The 25,208-nt window shown below is 52.3% G+C and overlaps 2 protein-coding genes across 2 annotated transcripts; one reads left to right on the top strand and one right to left on the bottom strand.

The window, feature by feature from the left end:
* Positions 1 to 739: 739 nt before the first annotated feature.
* SAMD4B (sterile alpha motif domain containing 4B) lies at positions 740 to 16,839 on the top strand. The gene is made up of 12 exons (XM_056845720.1): positions 740 to 1,057; positions 4,865 to 5,347; positions 6,435 to 6,677; positions 7,662 to 7,771; positions 8,213 to 8,299; positions 9,770 to 10,076; positions 11,272 to 11,357; positions 11,459 to 11,577; positions 13,003 to 13,201; positions 15,193 to 15,316; positions 15,770 to 15,853; positions 16,717 to 16,839. The coding sequence occupies exons 1-12, from the start codon at positions 862 to 864 to the stop codon at positions 16,743 to 16,745; spliced, it is 2,067 nt and encodes a 688-aa protein (XP_056701698.1). The 5' UTR covers positions 740 to 861; the 3' UTR covers positions 16,746 to 16,839.
* Positions 16,840 to 21,865: 5,026 nt separating this feature from the next.
* LOC130474189 (suppressor of cytokine signaling 5-like) lies at positions 21,866 to 23,065 on the bottom strand. Its single transcript, XM_056845722.1, has one exon. It carries the CDS (start codon positions 23,063 to 23,065, stop codon positions 21,866 to 21,868), a length of 1,200 nt encoding a protein of 399 aa, XP_056701700.1.
* Between the last annotated feature and the right edge of the window lie 2,143 nt (positions 23,066 to 25,208).

Raw genomic sequence — 25,208 nt, 5'->3', positions numbered from 1 at the left:
GAGTGTGTGTGCCTGGCCTAAGGTCACCCAGCAAGCTTCCATGGCAGAGTGAGTATTTGAACCTGAGGCTCCTAGTCCAAACCTCTAACCACTATACCACACCAGTTCTCTTAAAGTCAGTTTCTGAGGTGCATTTTCTCTCTGCAATGAAAGAAGCTTCTCAACTGCACTGGCCTCTGTTGGGCTTGGCAAAGTACTGAGAAGCTGGAGCTGTCAGTTGCCGGGGCTCCATCCCAGAGGTTGTACCTTCCATCTGACCTTCCAGTGGCTGGTGTCTTCTAATTGTCAGGCACTCTGACGTTGCTGTCTGAAGTAGAAAGCTTCTTTCACAGAAGTGCAACCCAGTGGCAGTTCTGGACAGTGCAGATGAACTTCTTGGGAGAGCCCCAGTAGCTGCTCAGGCACCTGTTAGAAGGCTGATAAGCTGGGGTGGTTTGTTGCTAGAGATGGTGGGTGACTTGCTGTAAGACTTCCGAGCCTCACAGGCAGACCTCGGTGAACAAGCAGACTCTCAAACCGCTACTCTTTCCGAGTGTGGTGGTGTGGGCTCTTCAGGGTGCAGATGTAGAAGGAGACACGGAGATCCTCACACTTTGCTCTGTTTCTTCCAGGGGGATCTGAAGTTGCCTGCAGAGGAAGCACAACCCCAGAGGACCTACACAGAGTTGGATCTTTGCCACGGGGAAGCCTTTCTTTCCATGCCATCCTGTCCTCTGGCTAACCGCAACGTCGATGCTGAGCTTTGCACCCTTGTGCTGAACCCCCCAGGTGTGAAGTCGAAACCATGTGAGGGCCCCTTCCCCTGCTTCCCTTGACCCCCGTCTCGGGTGAATTGCTGCTGAGCCCGAGGTGCCAGCCACCATGATGTTCCGGGACCAGGTGGGCATTCTCGCTGGCTGGTTCAAAGGCTGGAATGAATGCGAGCAGACAGTGGCCCTGCTGTCGCTCCTCAAGCGTATCTCTCGCACCCAAGCCCGCTTCCTGCAGCTGTGCCTGGAGCACTCGCTGGCAGACTGCACTGAGATTCACGTTCTGGAGTCTGAGGCCAACAACGCAGGTAAGCAAGCTTCTGTTAGACTTGGGAGGCTATGGATCTCAAGCCCAGCTTCGTCGCTTCAGGGTGAGTCTAGGTCAGTGGTTGGCAAACTCATTAGTCAACAGAGCCAAATATCAACAGTACAATGATTGAGATTTCTTTTGAGAGCCAAATTTCTTAAACTTAAACTATATAGGTAGGTACACTGTTTATTAACTTAATAAACTTTAAGTCTTAAACTATAGGTACACTGAATAAAACTTGATATCATACTTAATAGTGATCTTATTTATTGATAAAAATTAAATTGTAAGTAAGGTATCCATAAAATTAAACCATGACAATGACTGACAAACACTACATTTTCCCCATCTGCACTCTCAAAACTCTACAGGGGGGCTTATTGTTGAGTTTTGAGAATCTGGATGGGAAAAATGTGCATCTGAATGGCAAATCCAAGGCAAAACCTCCCATTCATAAATGGCCAATAACCCCCCCATGCAGAGTTTTGAGAATCTGGATGGGGAAAATGTGCATGAATCAAACATGGCTCTCTCCCCCCCCCCCAGGCCCCGACCTCCTCCTCCTCACCGCCGCCGCCACCTGGGCTCCTTCCTTCCCTCCCCGGCCGGCCTGCCGTCCGCCCGTCAGCCCCTCCTCAGCGCCTCTGCCTCCTCCGCCAGCCAAAACCAGCTCAAAAAATCACGCTCGCTGATTGGCTGCCGCCGCCCGCCTTGGCACCGCCGGCCCTCGAGCGCCACATCAAACCCCGGCCACACTGTGAGGGGGGGAGGAGGGCGCTTTACCTCACACACTGCCCCTCTCGGGGGGGGGGGATAAACCCAAAATGGGGTGGTGAGGAGAGGTTTCGTGGTCGACTTTTGGCAGGGGGTGGGCTCACGCCTCTTCCTCCTCCTCAGAAACATTTGGTTTTCCAGAGCCACACTCAAGGGCCCAAAGAGCCGCATGTGGCTCACGAGCCGCGGTTTGCCGACCACTGGTCTAGGTGAAGGGACTGCTTGCCGCTTCCCTCCCTCAGTTGACTGGTCTGTCTAGCCCAGTGGTCCCCAAACTGTGCTCCATGGAGCACTTGGTGCTCCACGAAACATCTCCTAGTGCTCCGTGAAGAGACTGGAAAGAAAAATACTGTCATTCGGCTTATTTTATAGTTGCTAGGTGAAAATTTGTGCTCCGTGATGAATTTCTCTCCTGAAAAGTACTCCATGGCTCAAAACGTTTGGGAACCGCTGGCCTAACCTAGGTTGAGGGAAGATGTGAGTGGATGGTGTAGGCCCTGTTGGAAAAGTTCTGTTAACACATGGTCATTAATTAATAAACATATAGAGCAGGGATTCCCAATGTGGTGCCCATGGAGCCTGTCAGCCCCTTTCCTGGTGCCCACCAGGTGTTTTTTAAAAGTGGGTGGGGCCTGGAAGGTTCTCCTGCCTAGCAGGGCTTCTAACTGGCTATGCAGATTTAAATAATGTTGTTTTGGTGACAGTTGCCACCGTAGTGTTGGTTTTATCCCTTCTTGCTGCTCTTTCCCAGTGTATTTGAAGTCACTGCCCTTGTCCTCTGTGGTTGGGCTTCCTCTGGGTGTGGCTCTGCCTTTCACGGTGGCCATTTCGTGGTTGCGCCCATCCTCCTTGTGTCAGAATTCCAAAGGTGCCCACAGGCTCATGAAGGTTGGGGACCCCGATCTAGGGGATAAAGTAATACTTTGCCGCAATGATAATCTGATCGGCTCCCTGCCCGTTTTTAGCACTTAGAAGATGTTGTTTCACTTATAACCTCCGTGCATAACGCTTCTTCATGGAAGCGCAGAGGGTCTTTCCTGGCTCAGGCCAAAGGTCTGCCTGATGCAGCATCTTGTTTCCAGCGAGGGCAAAAGACTTTCACAAAGCTCTGAAAGAAGCTGAGGAGGCTATTCCCCCTCCCCCCACTACTTGCCTCCTCATTAGGTACACTGTCTCTAAACATGGAGGTTCCCCTTAGCTAAGGGTGTCAATCCTCCGCCTACTGCCTCTCAGCTTCATTGGGTGACCCTGAGTTTCTAGTATTAAAAAAGAGGGGGGGGAATTCTCTGACCCCTCTCATAGTGGTATATACATGTATGGCAATCAGCTTTCACATATTAACGCAGCAGAAAAATTTGGACCTGTCACCAGGTAGGTACATGCTCAGCTTCTGCCAGTTCTGGCTCTGGTAGTTTTTGTGTGATGAACACATCTGCATTCATGTTTAGATTTATGCCAAAACGTAGTCTATAACAGTCCTTGGCTCACTCTTGACTGATGGCTGGAGAAGCCGACACTGGCAACCACTTGCAAATTTAAGAGTTTAATTTATTCTTATGGGCTCATCAGCTGAGAAGGGCCCAGTGTCCCTACTAGTTCAGCTGGATTCCACTAATATCTATGAATTTCCATCCCCATTAGTTAGCCTCTGTCTGCCAAGCAGGGCATGTCTGAAGCTGTTGGCTTGTAGAGTTGGCGTATCCAAGCTTCCTGCTTTATTTGTGGGTGGGAAACGGTTGAAGCTCTCTGTAACCACAGCATCTTGAGGTAGAAGAAAAAGATTTTTTATACTGTGCTTTTTCTCTACCGTAAGGAGTCTCAAAGCGGCTTACAATCACCTTCCCTTCCCCCCACCCCCACAGCAGATACCTTGTGAGGCAGGTGGGGCTGAGAGAGCTGTGACTAGCCCAAGGTCCCCAGCAGGCTTTATGTGGAACAGTGGGGAATCAAACCTGGTTTTCTAGATTAGAGTTCACCCCTCTTAACCACTATGCCGTGCTGGCTCTCAAGGAAGTATGAGACAAGGAAGTCAGATTGCCTTCATTTTCAGAGGTAGCCTAGAAGCCAGGATTTTTTTTCCAGACTTATAACCCACCCTCCCCAGCAAGCTGGCTCAGGGCAGGTAACATCATTAAAAAACACAAACATTCAATACATATAGTCATTAATAAAAGTCTAAAACCCCAACACGATGGTGCGCTGAATCCCAAATATACTTGTAAGCACCATGATAGGGGCATGGATGTCCTGAAGTCATTTCTTGCTGTGATCTTGAAGATCTTGTGTTTAACACTGGGCATCACTGCACTGCAGCATATTGTACTGACTTATCATCCTTAAGGAGGAAGCATTGCTTGTCTGCCTATGTTGCTTATTTAAGTACCCATGTTGCTTATTGAAGCATCTCTTGCACACACTGATAGTGTCTTGGGAGAACTGGTTTCATTGCAGATTGGCATGAGTGTGGCGCATTCACATGACCCTGGTTAAGGGACTTGGCCTGCCTTCTTGTTACACTGCTTAACTCTGTGATTTTTCAAACGTGATGCTAGAGCTCCATAGTCCTCTCTCAGAATGTGCCTGAAATGAGTTAGGACCCAGAGGGTGTGTGGTAATCATATCAGCATAGGAAAAACTGCCGGGGAAACTATTTATCTTTCAAAATTAGCATAGTTCTTTGAACAGTACTGAGTCCCATGTGACTCATGCTCTTTTGTACTGGTCCTATCAAAACTGGGGCCCTGAGTGAATGTGGTAAGCACAGAATTTCATAGGGGAGAGAACATCTTATAGCTTTCCCTTTGTCCATATTTAGGTTGTAAGCGGCTGAGGGCAGGGACCACCGGCCTCTTTTGTTTGTTGCTGATATTCCATGATATAGAATGATGTGGTTCTTAATTTAAGGGTGTTTTGGCACAGAGGGGCCTCGCTTCAGTGCAGAGGAGATAGACTTTGAGGTCGAGACTCCGTAACCACCCATGGTTTTGGGCATTGCCCTAACTCACATTATTTTATTTCCTTCTCCCGACAGCCATCATCAGCCAGTGGCATCAGGAGCCCAAGGACAAAGTGGTCTCCCTGCTCCTCTCCCACCTGCCCCTTCTCCAGCCTGGCAACACCGATGCCAAGTCGGAGTACATGAAGCTCTTGCAGAAGGTGCTGGCCTACTCCATCGAGAGCAACCTTTTCATAGAGGAGAGCCGGCAGCTCCTCTCCTATGCCCTGATCCACCCGGCCACCACACTGGATGACCGCAACTCTCTGGCTCTCTGGCTCAACCATCTCGAGGAACGTCTCTCCAGCGGCTACTCTGGCCAGGGCAGGGGTCGACCCGACACGGCCTATCACTCACGCCAGGGCTCAGATGAGTGGCAAGGCCCGGTGGATGCAGGCCTCGGGGAACTGGGGCACAGCTGGCAGGAGAAGCCTCCACGAGAAAATGGGCACATGTCGTTCCACTCTTCTGGTTCAGTGCCGTCAGCCATCAACAGCATCGGGAGCAACACTAACACAGGTGCAGAAAGATTGGGGTGTGGGGGTTGCATCTATGAGCTGGGGTTCACCTTTCCTTCTTCGGGTGAAGTTGGGTGTAGCTTCCCTTGTGGATTCTCCCCCAAGTTGCTGAGAGCTTGTTCAAGATGACAGCCCTTTCTGCTATTCACCTTGGAGTTTACTTGGGTAATCTTTGTTGAATCAAATTAGGGATGCACAAAAGAGTGACTTGTAAGAGTTTCTGGGGGTTTGAGATGGCAAACTATAATTCCCCACCCCCAGCTCAGCTCCCCCTTGAGAACACAGGAAATAATTGCCCATTCTGTCCGACTCACGGGCTTCCTGCTTGAGTGCATTGCACTGAGGGATACTGTCTCTACTGAGAAAGAGGTGAGCTTGTTGCATCTTGAAGGAGAAGTGAGCTGTTTTCCTGGAAGGGCTGCACAGTAAGCTTTACATTCCGAGACATCTGCTGAAAATAGGCTGTTGCCAGTGAACTCTTAGCTCGTTGGTTTCTTGGGGCTTCAGTGTGTTTTGCCGGTGTGTCTTCTACAAAAAATCATAGCTGGGAAAATGATTCCACTTCGCAGGGTCTACCCTCAGTTTTGGGAGTTGCTGCTGGAGTTCTAGGCACCAGCCATGTGTAACATGTTTGAATATATAGATTAGAGTCCAGTAGCAACTTAGAGACTGACAATATCTTCACGGTATGATCTCCCACCCCAAAAATCTTGGTGGTCTCTAAGGTGCTATGTAGCTGTTCTACTACAGACTAACACAGCTACCCTTTGAAACTATCTTCATGTTTGAATTAGTGGGTGCGGCATTTTCTTGGAGCCTGGTGAACCAGGTGAATGTGGGGATCTTAAGGCCCTGTTCTAAGAGGGTTCTCGGGACCCTAAACTTACTTCCTAGTGTAGAAACTGATTTTCTTTGTTTGCTTCATCACGCTACTCATAACTTTATAGAGTTCCCCAAGTCTCTTATTTGTCTACATTAACACTTCCTGACTGTCAAAAGTTGCCTGCATAAAAGAGGTGCACCGTTGTCCCCCTGACGACTTCATGAATCACGTTGGGCAGGTCTGAACAGTCTCTTTCCATTTGCAGCTCTCCCCTGCCAAATCCACCCCAGCCCACTGAAGCGCTCCATGTCCCTCATCCCCACCAGCCAGCAGGTCCCCGGCGAGTGGATGAGTGTGGAGGAGATGGGGGCTCGGTCCGCCTTCATCCCCGGTGGGGAACATGCCCCCCTCTCACCCCAGAGCAGCGTGGCCTCTTCAGGCAGCGAGCAGACGGAGGAGCAGTCAGGCAGCCGCAACACCTTCCAGGAGGACGGCAGCGGCATGAAAGGTACTGGGGAGTCGTTGGGCTGGTGGTGGGCTGGAGTCACTCCCTTCCTTGTGGTAGAGAAGCTTGTACAGTGAAGGCCAGCTCTGCAATTGTGTGCAACCCGGTTCTGTCTCACTTGCATAATTCTGGTGATGGGATTTGAGAGTTCTGCCCAGCTTTGGTTGTATTTTTATTTTTCACCCTTAAGACAGCACACATACCATTTCTCCTCCTCTGTGGCTTAACAGACTTAGCAAGCCTGGAAGCCTCACTTGGTATACCTGCCGGACATATTCTCTGTCTTCTCAACCACACGTACCACTTGCCAATTCCCCACATCTGAGGCATCTGGCCCCATAGTAGTCCCTTGTGTGACCTCAGTGGGATCACAACCCCCCTACTGTCATCCGCGACTGCTGATAGGACCTGTTTGCCCCCTGATTGCAAACAGCATTGCATAGCTGAGAGTCAGTTCGGGACAGACTTTCACATTGAATGCCATAGTAGAGTAATGTCAGCCAGGGCTGGGAGAACACTTGCAGTTCCTCATTGCCTCAGTTCATGGCACCTTTTCGGGCGCTCATTCTGGTAGCTACTTCCCTCCCTCCAATATGGGCCACTTTTTACTAAGCCTTTGTAGTTCAGCGCTGTTCAATCTAATTTCAAATTCTGCCTTCTAGACTCCCAGGCAAAAGAGGTTTGTCTTCTTTCCACTGTTTGAACTCACTGTACAAATAACGAGGGACTAATCTGATTCTCCCACTCAGCAATTCCATTTCTGTCTTATTGAAGCTCCAAACAGAACTCAGTTGCTGGGACTGCATAATGGAACCACAGTCATACAGTGGCCAGTGGAAAATGCAGGGTTGGGATTTGGACATCTGTTTAATCCTCTGTGCTTGAGAGGAGTGTTGAGGATTCAAGCAGCTTGCTTAACTTGTTCTCTCGCTTTCTACGGGCAATTGGCCATGCCTGGTTTCATCTTCATTCTTGGCCCCTATGCAGATGTCCCCTCGTGGCTGAAGAGCCTTCGCCTCCACAAATATGCAGCCCTTTTTTCCCAAATGACCTATGAAGAGATGATGACCCTCACAGAGCAGCATCTGGAATCACAGGTACTGCAAGTATGGCTAAAACAGAGTCCTCTGTGCAGGTGGAGGGAGTTCCAGTTTAGCTTGGCATCCTTTGACAGTTGGGAAACATGGGTGGAAAGGGGAGGGCACGTAGCGTGAAGGTTTGTGTTGCCTGGCTTTTGGGACACCCGTGCCAGGCCCCTTCTGTCTCTCAAGCTGGTTGACAGTACTTCTGCATCTTCACAACTTTCCGCGTAACCTTGAAGGCTAGAAACTTGCCCAGTGAAAGGAAGCTGAGGCATTTATGCCACATGACACAGAACCTACCAAGACACCTCCTCTGTGGGATGTATTTGTGTACCATTTGTTCTAGGGGTGGGAGGGGGGCATGGCTTGCTTTGTATGTCCAAGTGGCACAACTCCTGTGAAAACATTCACCCTTGCCTGTCTCCTTCTCCCTTTCTTCGCTCCTTCCCTTCACAGAACGTGACCAAAGGAGCAAGGCACAAAATAGCTTTGAGTATCCAGAAGCTGCGGGAAAGGCAGAGTGTCCTGAAGTCTCTGGAGAAGGTAAGGAAATCCTTCTTAGCACCTTAGGGGAGGGGCCGTGGCTCAGTCGCAGACCCTCTTCTTGGCATGCAGAAGGGCCCAGGTTCAGTCACCGGCATCACCGGGTAGCAGGTCACCTGGAAGACCTTTCTCTGCCTGAGTCGCTGCCACTCTGAGTAGACCGAGCTGACTTTGATGGAGTGAGGGTCTGATTCAGGATAAGGCAGCTGTCTGTGTTCAAATGAAGGAACTGCCCCAGAAAGGAAGAGTCGTAGTTCTACCAGACCTCACACACACACCCTCGCTCTCCTGGAGTTGGTTACCCAAAATGGAAGCCTTGAGTTATCCTTGGGCTGCGTCAGAACTGTGGCCCAAGAAGGGTCTGTCTGCCAGGAGACTCTCATGAAGTGTGTGAGCACCGCTGAGTGGCTCTTGCCCATTATCTAGGCCCTTGTCACTTCTTAAAACACATTCAGAGTGGCTTGTGGATTAAATTGCAACATAAGAATACAGATCCTCCTCTGTAAAAAATGGGAAGCAGAGAGAACCCAACGGATTTCGCCTGTTTTAGCAAAGTACAGTCTCCCGTTGAAACCTTGCATTATACCGTTCCTTTTATCAGATCTAGACTCAGATACTGAGAAAGTACATCAGATAGCGAAACACCTAAGCACATATAATGGCCCTAAAGCTATCAAATAGCTCTGATAACGAAAGTTTACCTTGCACACCAAATGGATAAAATCTTAATATTAATTGTGTGTGTTTTAAAATTGTAAAATTGTTCATTTTTTTTCTTTGTTTCTCTATACTGTGAATGATTCAGGACTTTGAAAGTCCTGAATCCTTATTGCTCACTGACAGAATACAGAGAGGCAAATTTGGTGGGGGGTTAAAAGTAAGCTGTAAAAGAGCTTCAGCAAGAGCCATCGAAGAAGAGATAGTCCCTGCGAATACCAGTGCGTTGTTCACCCGGTACCTAAGCCTTCAGTGACTAGGCACCAGGTGAATCTGGGGAGGGTGTATCACAGCTAACCCCCCCTGAAAACCCTTGCCAGGAGGCTACCTGTCTTGTTTTGAAGATGGGGTGTACACTGCATATCCCCTTATAGATTGGTATGGAATGATTTGTGCAGGCTCTGCTCTGGAATAGCATGCTGGCTTGAGCTGTACAGTGATTCAACTTCCTCTTATGCAGTCCTCCTCTGTTTTAGACCCTGCCTTGTTCTGGCCTCATGAAGCTTCAGGAAATACACTTTTTTTTCTTTTTGTTAGTTCATATTGTGGTATGACAGAACTATCTTTTTTATGGAGTCAAGGAGAGCCCAGCCCTTGGCTGGCAAATTGAGGGTTTCTAGGGGTTTTCCATAGTGTGCACAGAGCTGGATGCAGAACTGGAAGGCAGGCTTCCCGGCATGTATTCTAAAACCATTAACTCCCAAAGCTCCAGCCGCCTTCTTTTAAGGTCTCTCTCCTGTTCCTTTTCTACAGGACATCCTAGAAGGGGGGAACCTGTGGAACGCCCTCCAGGAACTGCAGCAGATCATCATCACGCCCATCAAGGCTTTCCACACCCTGCAGTCCATGGCAGCCTCCAAGGAGGGCCAGCCACTGGCAGGGGAACCACGCGGGGGCCCCAAGCTAGGCTTGGAGAAGACCAGCAACGGGACCGAGGCTAAGGAGCCCGCAGCTGATTCCTTCCCGCCCCCAACGGGCTCTCCTTGCGACGGGGAGTCGGGAGCTGCGCCTATCGCTGAGGGAGACATTGCAGGGCAGTTCACACGGGTGATGGGCAAAGGTGAGGCCTTCAGGGGGTGAGTTCTGGTGGTACCGGCTTGTGCCAATGTGACTCCATATCATTTCCGCTTCCCTGTTAATGGTAACCTAGAGAGAAAACAGTGCTTTGGATAACTCCTGAGAGGGATCCAGGTTAGTCTGCGGGTCTTGGGACAGCTTAAAGACTCGCTTATTGTGGCAAACTTCTCTGTGTATTTGTTAATGCAGCTTTAGTGCTGGAGTGGTTGAATTTGTAGAGCTGATAAAAGACAGCAGAAGAAGCTAATTGTTGCAGTACTGGGGGAAGAGTGTGTCATTTCTCTCATAGCTTGTTTTTTTGTTTGTTTTAAACAGTTGTATATCTTTAAGACGGTCTTGCTGTGTATTGATATCCTAAAGCTTAATTGATTCTTTATCAGTAAGAACCATTTACCTCTGGCCCTAAGGACAATTAGCGAAGTGAAAGAGGAGAAGGAGTGTGGGGTGGGTGGAAGGCAGCATCACATGGTCACTGTCTAGACGTCCCCTCCAGGATTGTCCTGTCTAAAGTGTGGGTTCAGGCCCCCTTCTGTTCCCTGTTGCTCAGTGGCTTTGACCTTGCAGTAACTCGATTTCACGCACAACTCATTTTGGGTTGGGATGTGGATGAGCGAAACTGATCTCACAAACCACTACCGGATCTCCGAGAGAGAAGCGGGAATGGATCTTTAACTGTGGAAAATTCTGAGGAAGACTGGAGATTGGAATGGTCAGACTTGTTGAGGTTTCCATGAAGGCTTCCTGACATCTTAGAAAAAATGGCTGACGTGCTTTCAGGCGTTTTCTTAAATGTTTATAGGACTTGCTATATATAACTTAACAGGTTATCTTCATCCCTTGTCCATCCTTACAAATCATCTAGAAACTTAGTCGCCCTCAAAATGGGGGGGGGCGCACCACCTTTTGCAAAGCTTCCGTTGCGTGGAGGTAGCCTGTTCTCACCCCAGAGGACCAAGCACACGGCTGTCTGGAACAGCGGTGCGTATGCAGGGCTTCTTGAACTCTTCCACCTATGGCTTTCATTCCATTTCCTTTTCTATGAGCAAAGAACCTGAAGGACAGGCTGCCCGCCATCCTTTGGAAGGCGCATCATGTCCTTAAACACCTGGAAAGCTCTGAATTCCTGCCTTGGCAGACTGAGCCCGACTTTGTAACTTGCCTCTGACTTCTCCCTGCAGTGTGCACGCAATTGCTGGTATCCCGGCCAGATGAGGAAAACATCACCAGTTACCTCCAGCTGATAGAGAAGTGCCTGATGCATGAGGTAGGGGGGAGCTCTAGTGGGAAGGCTAGCACTCAGAGGGGTAACCTTCCCACCCATCCCCCACATGCAATTATGGATGACCTTCTGTCTCAACCCTCCAGGCATTCACAGAGACGCAGAAGAAGAGGCTGCTGTCCTGGAAGCAGCAGGTTCTCAAGCTACTCCGGACATTTCCAAGGAAGGCCGTGCTGGACATGCAAGGCTACCGTCCGCAAAAAGGGTCTGTACGCTGGAGCTGGAAGTTCTGGGGTTGGGGTGGCAGAGGTGGGCAGGTGTGTGTGTGTGTGTGTGGCCTGAGGCACCTCCAACAGCAAAAGGAGGGCTGCCAGTGCCCAGGCTGGATCTCTGCCCCCCACTTTTCGTTTCACTTATTAGTTCCACCACATTTGTCCCTACGTTATTGTCCTCTGCTTTATCCTCACAACACCCCTGTGAGGAAGATGCCGCTGATTATGTGACCGCCCCCCAAGTTCACCCAGCAAGCTTCCATGGCAGAACAGGGATTTGAACCTGTGTCTTTCCAGATCCCTATGATGCCGTAGCTGCTGTGCCACCCTGTGGCTCACTGGCATCATGCTTTTCCTTGCCATGAGGAGCTTTCTTCTGTTTCCAGCTCTTGTGGGGAGGGGGCACTGGCATTATAAGAACGGACCTGTGAGATCCAGCTTTCCATCTCTGATGTGCCAGGGCAAGGGGGGCTGGTTGGCATGCAGGCTGAAAGAGTTGGCACGGAGCAAGGGTTGGGCTAACACTGACTCTTAACGCCTGCGTTGGTGGAGGCTGAAGGGCTCAGTAAAGTTTCGGCCAAAGAGGCTGTCCCTCCATGGCACTGCCTGGCTGTGTGCAAGTCCCTGTGCCCTTGTCCTTCTTCCTTTAAAGTGGAGGCTGAAGCATCCTGGCCAGCAGAAGCAGAACCGTGGCACTGGCTGCACAGAAGCTGTCTTGGCAGTCTTCCTGTTCAAGCTCACAAAACCTTGAGCGAGCTGGGGCGTGATTGCCTGCTTAATTAATTTAATGAAAATAATATTAAAGGCTTTCTGCTCTCTTACAAATGAGTGGCAACTTCTCCTAAATGGTTTCTTTCATACTTAAAGGAAGCTGTCAGTTCTACCGAGATGCTTCCAATAAAACATCTCTGTTGCAGCACTGTGATATGTAAATTCTGTTTTCTGGCTTTTAGTGCCTTTGAGAAGTTCTTCTTTTCTTTAGGGGGGAAGAAAAGGAAAAGCTTTGAGCAGTTGACAAGTCTATTCAGCGCCAAAGAGGCATTGTTTGGGCTTTTCTGTGGAGATGTGCTTGCTGCTGCTCACTGGGCCCGCTTGGCTGTCTTGGCGTCTCTTTTGTCAGAGCGTGTGTCTGCCTCCTCTCCGACGGGCAGATACACTTTCCAGCCCATGCAAGGGGAGCCTCCACCTAGGAAGAGCTTGGTGGCATCTGGCTCCTTCTGAAAGGAGGTCTTAACATCCAAGCTTTACAAGGGGGCCTTGTAATGTTGATTGCACCAGTGAAGCAGAAGGCCCCACTTGGCAAAGGTCTTCCTGGGGCAGTCTTCCCGCCTCCTGGCTCTCACCACCTTGACTTATGCTTAATAAGCGACTGTTCCAACGGGGTCTAATGCTCTCTCTCTTCCCCCCCCCCTTTCTAGATGGGCCTTTGGCTCCAACTCTCTCCCCATAGCTGGATCTGTGGGGGTGGGGGTGGTACGCAGAGGTCAGCGGCAGTTCCAGATGCCCCCCCGTGCCATCCCCCCAAGCCGTATGGGGATCCTGAGTCCCGCGGGGATCGGTGGCATCTCTCCTCGGCATTCTCTCGCCAGTCCAAACCTGGGGAGCCAAGGGCGGCAGGTAAGGAAGCAGAGAAGAGTTTGGTTCAGCGGGTGCCTTTTGAATGGGCAGAATTCTGCCCTCCACAACGTCCGGGTTTCCTCTGAAGCAGCCCCTGTGGATTCAGCGGAAGTCCAATGCAGGTTCCTTGTATCAAGTGTGTGAATGCAGCAGGTTCTCTGAGCTCTCTTGTCTGTCCCAGCTGCTGAATGTGCGCCTGTCTCCTGGAGTGCGATGTGAGATTCTCTTGCTGACTTGTCTGGCTGTTGCCATCTGGGCTAAGTACAACATAAGAGGCGACAAAGTGATAGTGGATGAAGGCCTTGGTCTTTCAGCTGTGCTTTAGGAGCACCCTGATAATCTGGGGGCTCATCAGGGGTTTCTTGAGGCTCCATGAGAGATGAGCTGCCCACCCATGGGTGACGTTCCCTGGAAATGTGCAGCCGCAGGAGGGGGGGGAGTCCTGCTAGCCTTCCAGCTACTGGAGATGGGCACCAAGGCCTCAGAGCACCTTCCTGTGAGGAAAGGCTGAAGAGTCCGGGATTTTCCGGTTTGAAAAGGAGACGACGAAGAGGGGACACGATAGAGGTTTATAAAACGATGAATAGGGTGGAGAGAGTTGACAAAGAACGTTTTTTTCTCTTTCCCCAAAATACTAGCACTCGAGGGCATCCAATGAAACAGATGGACTGTACATTCAGGATGGACAAAAGGAAATACTTCTTTATACAATGAGTCATTAAAATGAGGAATTCCCTGTCAGAAGGTGTAGTGATGGCCACAGGCATAGACTGCTTTAAAAGGGGATTAGACAGATTCATTGAGGAGAGGTCCTTCAGTGGCTACTAGCCATGAGGACTAAAGGGAACCTCCACATTCAGAGGCAGTAAACCTCCGAATCCCAGTCCCAGGAGACAACATCAGGGGAAGTCCTCTGCTTCTATGCCCTCTTGTTGGACCTCCAGGGCAACTGGTTAGCAACTCTAAGGCAGGATGCTGGACTGGATAGACCTCTGGTCTGATTCAGCAGGGCTGCTTTTATGTTCTTAAAGGCTGCCAGTCCGAAACCTGCTGTAGACTTGTCTGTAATGCATTGGGGGTTTTCATGATAAGGCATCTAATTTTTTCAGCGCTGTTGCAAGGGTTGCGGGGGTGGGAGAGAAGCTGGAAAATGGGGGCATGGCTCAGTGGCAGAGCCTCTGCTTGACACGCCAAAGGACATCGGTTCGTTCACCAGCATGTTCAGTTACAAAGAATCGGGCAGGAGGTGATGGGAAAGACCTTTCTCTGCCTGAGACCCTAGAGATCGGAGTCGACAGTACTGGCTGTGGTAGATCAGGGGTCTGATTCAGTATGAGGCAGCTTCATGTGCCCACATGTTCAGTTTAAGGGTTCTGAGCGGCCTGGGACTGTGGATTATTAGGAAGGGGAAGGAGATGTTGTATAGGGTTGATGTGGCGTCAGATGGGCTAGGAACGAATGAGAGCTTGTGGACTACGTTGGAGGAGGAGACTAGAGGTGTTTCAGCTGGTGGTGGTTGTGGGTGCAGCAAGCTTGAGATTGGAGCTTGCAGGGGAGCTGCCCTGGTAATCCTGCTGACATATAGGGTGGGGCAGAATTTCTGCAGCCACCACTGTCTCCTGGCAGAGGGATCACCATTCCAGTTGGGTGCTTACTGGCACTTCAGCTGTGAGCTGTCCTGAGCCCGGCCTGGCCGGGGATGAGGGCGGGATATAAATCGAAAAATGAATACATATAAATAAATAAGTGGCTGCTCTGAAAGTCAGGGCCCGGAATGGAGGACTTGCACCATAGAGGTGCAGAGCTAGAGCAGCACTCGTATGCCTGTAGTGTCCTAATGGCAGCTTTCAGTTCAGGTCATGAGCTGCTTTGTAGTTTTGTTCCATCTAAAAAGTGTGCAGAGTGCAGGGGGAGAGAATAATACAGTGTAAGCTCTTCAGAGATTCTCCTGTCCAACGAACTCTTCTTTCTCTTCTCTCCCTGCCCTGAAGAATCTGTGGTTTGCCAACCCCGGGGGAAGCAACAGCATGCCCGGCCAGAGCCGCAGCTCGGTCCAGCGGACCCATTCGCTCCCCGTCCACACATCCCCGCAGGCCATCCTCATGTTCCCACAGGGTGAGTAAGCAGGCTGGGTTAAGGGGGAGGGAGCTTTGCCACTGTTTCCTGGGTTTCCTGGACGGCTCTTCTTTTGGGGAGTAGAAGGGGGCGGCTTTTAAGACACAGGGCTTGGCCCTGTGTCATTCCTTGGTGCAGGGCATTTGGTGCTTAATAAAGTGTAGCAAGCCCCTCAAATTGTGTCAGTGCCCAGAGGGCATGGCTCTGGAATATGAAGAGAGCAGCCTGGTGTGGGGCGACCGCCACCAGCGCCTTCCACAGTCTGAGACTGGGGTAGAGGCTTGTAGGGGGCACAAATTCTGAGCACCTGTGAGTGACAGAATCCTAAGCAACTCAGCAGTGGAGAGGAGCCCTCCTTTCACCTGGCTTTTTTTACTGAGGGGACAAAGGTCGGGAGGGGGAAGTGGACAATGAGCACACGTGATCTACCATTATGTCTCCCCCTACCCCTAGATTGCCAGCTCCCTGGAACAGACCTGGAGATCAACCCCACGCTGGAGTCGCTGTGTCTCAGCATGACAGAGCATGCGCTGGGTGGTAAGGACCTTTGCTTGTTAATGCAGCCCCCTGCCCTCCCCCAAGGGGTGGAGGGCATTCTGGTTCAGGAAGGCCTGGTTCCGGATGGCAGAGGTGGTTTGTCATCGCTTGCCAATAGGAAGGCACAGATTCAAGTGTTTAGCTAATAGGAATTCAGTGGTTGGTTAAGGCGCCATGAATAATGCACCACAACAGTGACGAAATACATAATAAGCAAAGAAAGGCAAGAAGATGGGGAGAATAAAACATGAAAGAGCACTCGAACATGGGCCAGGAATAAATGTGCCTGTGCTCAGGCCCTGTTACCAGTCCTCACTAGAAGATGGGGTGGTGAACGCCTGCACTTCTGAGACAGAAATGGGAATTCTGTGCCCAGGAAAGCTGGCTGCTGTCGCCTCAGGCTGTTGTGGCACGCTGGCAGCATGTATTTTTTAACTGCTGCTGCTCAGGAAGAGGGAGCATCGATAAGGCACTGAAGCCCCTCCCCCCCTCACACTTTGAAAGATGGCACCCGGCCTGTCACATAATTCCTTCACAGGGCTTTGGTGGTGGAAAGTTCTGTCCAGTCACAACTGGTTTATGATGACCCTATAGGGCAGCGTTCCCAAATGTGACATCTGTGGGCACCATGGCATCCGCCAACATCTTTTCAGGTGCCCGCCAAGTGTGTTTAGGAAGTGGGTGGGGCTAGGTAGGGCTTTTGCCCAGCGAGGCTTCTGATTGGCCACTGGGGATTTTGATTTGCTCTGCAGCACAAGGATCTCCACTGGGTTACTGTCACCTCCTGTGGCAGCCATTTTGTTGCTGTGCCCACCATGCTGTGTCAGAATTTCTGATTTTGGTCTTTCTCTCTCTCTCTGCAGATGGCAGCGACAAGACGTCTACCATTTGAAAGAAGCTGGACCGGCTGGTGTACCTGAGAAGCTTTAGGGGGGCTGTTTTTATTTTTTTCCCTTTTTTGTGTTAACCCCTCCCCTTGGGTGGGTTGCTGTGGAGGGTAGGTGGACCACTCTCCCCCTACCTCCCCCCAACCCACCTCCAGCGTCCCCCAGCAGCTGGAAGGATAAAGGAGGGGAGGGACAAGACGCTCTCACTACAATCTTTACCATCTTAGTGTGTTCTAATATTTTTTCTACTTTTTATTATTATGATAACTTCAGCTATTGGTTTAATATTTCGATGTACATGAGAGTCGGAAGAGGCTCCGAAAGTTTAACTGGGCCAAGCCAGAGGGCACAAGGAGGCTGAATTTGGGCCATATTATTCCCTTTCCTGTTTTGGTTTTACTTTCTTCATTCTCTCCCCACACACACACACACACACACACACACACACACACCCCTTTTTTCCCCCTTGGAGCCCCATGAAATGGAGAGCTGAAACGAACGGAGGGAAGGCGATGTGCGGAAGGCAGGCCTCTCTTGCCTTGGCGGTTGGGTGGGTGCTGATTGAGCGGTGCCAGGGCACTTGGGTGCTTGGCGGGGTTCAGCCGGGCGGGCAGGCTCCCTCTGGCCTGAACCCTGCTTGGGGGGCTTTCTGCACCTAGCTATTGGAGGGGGGAAGATGGTGCTGCAGGTGGCCGTCAACTTCAGTTCTTACAAAGTGCCTCTTAACACATCCCTAGCAAAAACAGGTGGGGCCGGGGAGGGAGGAGCCAGTGCAAGAAGCCACGCCCCTGTGCTGCCTACCCACCCAGGAAAGGAGAATGGTATGGCCTGAGCATGGAGGTGTCTCACCCTGGATGTTGCTGCCTCCTGGGAGTGATTTGAGGCGATTTTTTTGTGCCAGGGGAGGGGGGAGATGAACCCAGTTTTGTTGCAGCAGTTCAGATGGGGGCTTTTTTGGCAGGGGGGGAATTGCTCAGCAGTTTGAGATTCAGGAGCAGAGTTCTTAGTGGAGCTTGTTTGGTGTTCCTTGTACATGCGTGCGAGTTTTCTTTCTCCGATGATGGTAGGATTGGGGGGGGGGGGATCAGAAGGTAGGCGGAAGGGAAACCATTCTCTGTTGGGGCTTTTCCTCCAGAAGCGGAGTCAGAAGTCTTCTGTAGTTCTTCAGTGGTTTGGGGGGGGAGGGTGCACAGTTCTCTTCCTTGAGAATGCACATTGGGTCAAATCCCTGCTGCCCTGAGGAATGTGAGGAACTCCCCCCCCCCTGTTCTTTACACCAGTTTGATTGCTATCTGGGGCAGGGTTATGGTGCTAATGAATTTGCAGGATCAAACTGCTCCACTGGGGTGGGGTTACTCTAATTGGAGACTTGATGGTCCAAAGAACTGAGACCACCACCTCCAGTGGGGGGGGGGAGAGGGGGTTTGAAAGAGAGACGCCTGAGCATGAATCCAAATGGCACAAGAAAAAATGGGGGGGGGGTCGGCACTGGGTTTCTGTGCACTCGAATTTATATGAACACTACAAAGGAGGCGGATGAAATGTTCCTTTGTGTACCCTCCCTATACACACCCCACATCCACCCGCCCTGGAAATGGCATTTGGATTTGTTTGCTGAGCCTCTCCTGGTTTTTTTATGTGTAGCTTTATGGGGGGGGGGGAGAGAGAGAATGAAATGACTGCCTGGCCTGGGATTGTCCCCTCCTCTCAACTTTGGGGGCTCAAGGCACTGGCTGTCTCGCTGTGAGTTTTGAACAGGCCTGGGTGATGCTTTTGCAGGGCCAGCAGGGTTGGACTTTGAGCATGCGGGGGGGGGGGGACAGAGGCACTGCGCCTTGCAGTGTGAACAGGCCTTTGTGAGCAGTTGGTCTTAGCCCCCGGGGCAATTAGGGTCGTGAGAAGAAGGGAAGGAGCAAATGGGATCCTGAGGCTGCTTGGGCGGCTTGCCTGCTTTGCACGGGCCGAGGGCCGCCCCTTGCTGGAGCCTGGGCTGGGGGCAGTGATGCTGAGGCCCCCACCCTTGTTAGTGAGGTTCACAGAGGTGGCAATACTTGCTTTGGGTCCTGGGGTGGGGGCAGAGCGGCGAGGTGGTGGCTGGCATCTTTTGCATGATGGGGGGATTAGCCGCCCCCACCATCCCCTGGCTCACCTCGGTGGGCCCTTTTGGCACAGGGAGAGCTCCTCCTCCCCCCCCCCCTCTCTCCCATCCTCAAGAACTGTTTTAAATATAAAGGCCTTTTTTCCCAAAGTCTATACCGAACTGTAGCGTACAAAAGAAAGAGCAAACCTGAGAGCTATTTCTAAAAGAAAAATAAGTAGAGCAAACACAGTTCCTGTTTCAGATAGAAATGTTATTTTAGATACATTTTATTATGAATAACTTTTGTTATGACTATGGCTGGTAACCATGAATACGTTATTTAAAAAAAAACACACAAAACATTTTACAAAAAAAATCCACATTCTGACTTTAGATTGCTTTGTTGGACTCCTTTGCCGCTTTCCCCCCCTTCTAGTTTTGCTTTGTAAAAGGCATTCAGGATTTAAGTATTAGCCCTTTTTTATTAACCTCTATGATAAAGCTGTGCTTATTTTGTATTAATTTCTTTTAATGCTTGGTTTTCTTTGGGGGGGGGGGGTTGGGTGGTTAGTGCCTTAATGCGAAACTGAATTTCTTCTTGTGGGGGACAGGACACACGTACATTTCTAAATGAAATATCTTGGATGGGCCATGGAGGCCATAGTGCCAAGAGAAGCTGACCCTCCGGGTTCCCGTGGGCAGGGGATGGGCCCAGGCGGTCGTTCTGCTCTGCAGAAGGCAGGAAAAGCTGTGGCTGGTGCCAGATCTGGGGCCCTGTTCAGAAGACCTGGCCCCACCAAGGCTGGGCTGCGGGGCAGCTTATTTCCCTGGGACATGTGTGAATTCTTCCCCCCCCCCCCAATGTTAGAAGAGAGGCAGATGAACCCGTCTCCCATTCAGTGAGGCTATATCTCCGCACTGAAGAATTCTATTTGAAGACCGTTTTCAGAGAGAAAGAGGCCGGGTCTCCCCCTTTTTCACCACTTGCAGCTGCAAATGGAGTGGTTGCGGGGTGGCTGCAGGGGCATTTACAGGCAGAAAGGACACTACTTCAAAGGAAAAGCCGGAGTTGCTGAGGCTCATTTTGTGGATCTCTGGGAGAACTGCAGGTGTTCTTCCACCTCAGCTAGAGTTTTCTGGAGTGCCGGCGGCCTCCTGTCAGGGGCTGCTTCTTCGTTTGTCCCTGCAGCACTTGGGCACAAGCAATTGTGGAAAGTATTCTGCACACCTGAGCCAAAGAACCTGCCCAATGCCCTTACGCAGATGACCCGCAGAAGTGAGGGAGGGGCAGATGGAGATTTCCCTGGTAGCTTTCAGCTGGTATTCCGATGCCTGACCTCTGCTCAGCCATCTCTTCCCTCCCTCACCCCAAGACATCTCAATATTTTCTGGCATCCTCCCCATGAGATCAGGGAGTTGTTCAGAGAGGGCGCTTCGGCAGAGTCAGATGCTTGCCTGCATTCCCCAAAGGGAGCCCTGTCTCTTTGCCAGATTGTTCCTGTTCCTCCCTGCTCACCCGGGATCCTGCTCTGCAGGCAGCTGCTTCTCCAGACTGTTGCCAGCGGGGGGGTGCCACGGGCTGTCACAAACTTGTTTCCAAGCAGGCTGGGTGGGTTCCCTGGTTGGCCAGCTTTGGCCTGCAGTGGCTTTTGTGTAAGGAGTGCCAGGTATGTGAGGAGAGGGTCCCTGGCACCCTGCTCAGCTGTGCCACAGGGGAGAAAGCCTCGTTGGCTTCTGCGGGGGCTTGTGCATTCATCTTCCCACTCAGGCCCCAAAGCAGGTGAAGCATTCTGGGCAAGAAGCATTCTGCCAGCCGCTGCTGCAGCTAGTGTTGGTGCCTGAGGGGGAAAGGGGCTGGATACCCGCAGCTGTAGCACGATGCTCTCCCTTGCTATTCTCTCTACGGAGGGAAGACAGCAAGCTAATGTGTAGCAGTGCTAAGTAGTCTGAAGTCTCTTGGGGGGGAAACTTGGGGACTCCCCTCAGCCAGAGGAGTCTTGCTGTGTTGGTACCTGACGGTTGCCGCTCCTGTAAACCGGGACCAACTTTCCCAGCAGGACAGAGTGGGGGCTTTTTACTGGGGGAGGGGCCGGCAGAGGCTGCCATTGCCATAACCGTCTAGGCAGCCTCCCTCCTGACTTCGTTCTGCATGTGCGAAGGGCCGTCAAGTCGCTTCCAACTCGGGGTGACGCTACAAATGCGTGTCCTCCCAAGCCGCCTCTCGCTAACAGCTCTGCCCCTCAGGAAGCGCCAGCTTGTTCCTGTTTCTGTGAGCACACCCTGGGAAGGACTTCATTCTGACCAGACAGAATAGCCCAGCAAAGCTGGAGGCAAGAAGTCCACAATACGCACTTAAAAGACAAAATTCTCTTTAGTGATTGGGGGCGGGGAGAAGCACCTTCGGGCAGCCATAGACAAGGGTGGGTGTTTTGTTGCCAGAATCCTTTACACGTGCTCCCGGGTGCCTCACCTGTGTCCCAGCCTTTTGACTGACCAACACACCTGGCTCAAGTCCCTGCCTTTTCCCCTTGTCCTTTCCACAGTGGCCTGGGGGGGGGGCTGGCCCTCCAGCTGCGATGGGGAGGATACTCTCCCCACATAGGAACAGCTAAAGTTTGGGGAGGGGGCTGGGGAAGAGAGGCTCACCCACCCACCCAAATTGTGCTTTTATGGTGTTCTCAACCCCTGCTCCCATGAGCCCCTGGGGTAACCTGGAAGTGAGGCCTCTGGGCCTGGGAAAGGCGGGGCAGCTGCCCTTGGGGTCCTCTCATTCTGCCACCTGGCTGGGCGTGTGTTCCATTGCCACCCTCCGCTGGCCTGACTTTCTGGGCAGCCGTCCCACTGCTGCTTAAGGATGGCGTCCAGCCTGCCCTGCCCCTCCAGCTCCCAGCCCACTGGGCTGCTTCACTTTTGCTGCTTTCCCGGTTTTAGAGAGACACGGCAAACGCTGGGACCACAGAACAACACAATGTCCACAACCCTGGAAAAGCACAGGTGGGGTAGAGACCATGAGCGTGGGAGAAAAGGGAGGGTCGGGCCCCCCGCTCAGGTCCACCACGTGTCCAGCCGACGTACCCGCACCCGCTGCTTGTAGTGGTACTCCTTGAGGTACTCCTTCAGGGCGCTGGGGATGGGCAGCTGCCCGATGCCGTCGTAGGTGGTGCAGCAGGTCACCACGGCCCGGCAGAGGTGCTGCAAGCCGAAGGGGAAGGTGCGGTTCACCGGGATGGAGAGCAGCGGCTCAAAGAACATGCACACGCTGGGGTCCTTGTAGTGCTCCAGCAGCCCCGTCACGGTGGGCGCGTGGAAGACGCTAGGGTCGTGCACGTCGAAGCTGAAGTTGTGGTTCCACTGCTCGATGCGGGCGTGGAGGGACCGCCCGTAGCGCCGGAAGCTGACCGAGAAGAGGTAGTCCTCCTGGGCGGAGTCCCGCAGGAGGAAGGTGCCCTCCGGCTTCCCTTCCAGCAGCGCCTCTGCCTCGTAGCGGTCCATCACACCCCAATAACAGGGCAGCTGCGTCAGCTGCAGCAGGTCGGGCACCAGGCAGTGGATGTAGTCGATCTGCGTGTGCACCCGCAAGCCGTCCCTCGCGTCCGGCGGCACAGCGGAAGCCGCTTCAGCCTCCTCTTCATCCCCCTCGTCTGCCACGGAGAGCGCGGCCCGGCCGGGCCCCGCCAGTTCATTCATGCCATGTGCCAGCTTGGGCCCCAGCTTGTAGAGGGGGTTGATCTGAGCCGTGACCTCAAAGGTGTGGATCAGCGCGTCAGGAGGGGGTTCCACCCCTTGCTCGATGCTGATGCGCCGCCGCTCTCTCAGGCGGTCATCTTCGTCCTCCAGGGCGGGCGGGCCCAGGGCCTCGTGTTCGGAGACGGGTGCGGTGTGCTGCTTGATGAGGTTCCAGGTGCGGGCCAGATCCGACCCCGGAGGGAAGGGACACGTGTCCAGCATCAGCTCCCGAAGGTGGATCTTGCGCTGGGAGGAGAGATTGGGGGAGCGGGGCGCACTTTTGAGGGGGAAGCAGTGGCCCACGGCTGCCTGCAGCTTCTGGCGCAAGGAACGTCCTGCCCCTTTGCTGGGCTCGGATTGGCAGCCACTTCCCCCAATCGACTCCACCTCCAGTGATGCCTGCCTTCGCCTCTCCGAGGACGGGGCCAGCCGGGCCCGCCGCCTGCCCCCAGGCTGCCCTCCTGCCCCTGCCTCTGGCCTCACTTTAGGCCGGGCCCCTCCCTCCTGGTCCTGAGACATGGCCTTGCAGGGGGAGCTAGAAGGAAGGCACACCTGGCGGCATCGGAGGAACTCAGCTTTGCCAGGGAAGGGCAGCAGGCTGGGGGCTGTGGAAATTCAGACCTGTGCAGATGCGAGAGCAAGAGAGAGGGTGCAACATGTTAGCATCACCTCTGTCACCCAGCAAGGTCCACGGGGTTTTTCTAGGACCTGATTCTCCTCTGCTCTCTTGCAGAGTAGAAAGCTCCGCTTCCCTTCCAGGCTCAAAGCAGAGCAAGGGAGGGGCTGACTTTTGTTTTATTAAAATGTTTTGATTGTACTTTCCTTAGAAGCTCCTTGATTCATAAATCTTGAGCAGCATAATTCTAAATCTATTGTTTAAGGGGACTGCACTTCCGTCCTCCACCACCACCCCAAGACTCAAAGCAGCTTTAACAGAAAATCAAACCAGTTCAAAGTTATACATCCTAAAATGGTTATAAAAAAAACAGCAAAGCCAAAATTCTGTGCCAAGGTAGTCTACGTTGGGGGGGCCGGCATAGCGTGTCAGGCTAGGATCTGGGAAACCCAGGCTAGACTCTGCCCTGGCAGCTTCCTGGGGGACCTTGGGGCAGTAGCTGTCATCCTAAGCTACCTCACAGGTGTCGTGAGGAGAAAATGAAGGACAGGGAATCCACTTTGGGAAGAAAAGGAGGAGGGACAAAGGAAGGAATTATTTGCACTGAGAAACCGCCTGCTGATACTATCCAGGCCAGTTTGTCCGGATGGTCTCAGTGGACATTCTGCTACCAGGCAGGGAGTTCTGCAGGACCCAGAAGCGGGCCCTGGCCCTTTCCTGAGCCTCCTGGCTTTGGAAACTTCAGCAGGTGTTGCTTACCTGCATTGCCTGCAGTAGTAACCACACTGCAAGTGCATGTGCAAAATCGACCGCGAAAACACAGGAACAATTTGGGCCTAGCTAAGCAACCCTGATCTCCCAGGATTCCTGCCGCCCTTCCCCTGCGTGACTCGGAACCCCTGCCCTCCTCTCCCTCTTTCTTTGTCCTTTCTTTTGAATCTGGTACTTATCTAACAATTATAATTCTCACTCAGTCTGACCGCAAAAAGGAGGCTGGGGGAGGCGTGCCTGCTTCACTCCAAGTCTCCAGTTGACCTCGCCCTGGGGATTCGAGGAGATGTGAAAAAGCATGATGACACCCACGTCACAAACGCCTCCGAGTCAAGCAAATCTCCGGCGCTCCTTTGTGGCGCTGCTTGACCGGGCACCTGGCACGGCCCTCGTATGTAGCCCAGGAAGAGGCCACGGTTGATGGGTCTCAAAAGCTACCAAGCCTGTGCAAGATTCCATAGGGACGGCCTCTCCCGCAGGGAGGCATCCTTCTGGGCAACAGAGGCAGGTTCCGCCCCAAACCTCAGCCTTGAAACTGGCCCAGATGATTTCCTCGGAAATCCACCGCGATTAGAAATGGGGAAGGGGGGTATCCAGATCTGGGGCTCCTTCCAAGTTGGGGAGATGGCTGCCTCTTGTCGAGAGGGCGTCGTCGCCTCTGAGACCTGATCAGCTCGTTCTTCTAGGCCAAGGAAAGCAGGGGTCGAGGGTCCCGTTCTTGTTCCCAGATGACATTTTAGTGTGTTGGCACAGTGAAGCCTCCATTCCAGAGCTGTGTGCAAACGAAGGCTCCTGGGGCTCTGGCTCCTGGGCTCAGTGATTTGGGGGGGGGGGAGAGTGAAGGCACCTGTCTCTGGCGCTTCAAGCACCTGTGTGCAGAAGCCTGGGGAGGGAGGCGGCCAGCAGGCCGGCCCAGGACCGAGCCGATGGCCACCTGCAGGCAGCAGCTGCCTCTCTCCCAGTGCCTTCAGACAGGCCATGATTCAAAACGATGCCTTTATGTCTCGGAGGCAAAAGGAACAGGGTCACTTCAGGCCACCACCAGCGGCGGCACCTGCAGAGACTCGGTTCTCATTACGGCCAAGGGAAATTAATTGCGCTTGGAAAAAAGGTAGAAGAGTTGGCTTTTATATGCCAACTTTCTCTACTACTTAAGGGAGAATCAAACCGTCTTACAATCCCCTCCCCACAACAGACACCCTGGGAGGTCGGTGGGGCGGTATTGGTTCTGTTACCAATGCCTGGCTCAGTCTGGGAACCGAGGTTTTCCTTTTT

This window comes from Euleptes europaea, chromosome 3, assembly GCF_029931775.1.
Source record: "Euleptes europaea isolate rEulEur1 chromosome 3, rEulEur1.hap1, whole genome shotgun sequence".
In the NCBI taxonomy this organism is placed as follows: domain Eukaryota; kingdom Metazoa; phylum Chordata; class Lepidosauria; order Squamata; family Sphaerodactylidae; genus Euleptes; species Euleptes europaea.
This window is presented reverse-complemented; position numbering and strand designations above follow the sequence as displayed.

Bases quoted from the DNA above. Each gene is read 5' to 3' on its own strand.
- LOC130474189 (XM_056845722.1), bottom strand. From the start codon at position 23,065: ATGTCTCAGGACCAGGAGGGAGGGGCCCGGCCTAAAGTGAGGCCAGAG.
- SAMD4B (XM_056845720.1), top strand. From the start codon at position 862: ATGATGTTCCGGGACCAGGTGGGCATTCTCGCTGGCTGGTTCAAAGGC. The intron at 8,300-9,769 runs GTAAGGAAATCC...CCTTTTCTACAG, and splicing joins TCCTGAAGTCTCTGGAGAAG to GACATCCTAGAAGGGGGGAA. The intron at 15,854-16,716 runs GTAAGGACCTTT...CTCTCTCTGCAG, and splicing joins GACAGAGCATGCGCTGGGTG to ATGGCAGCGACAAGACGTCT.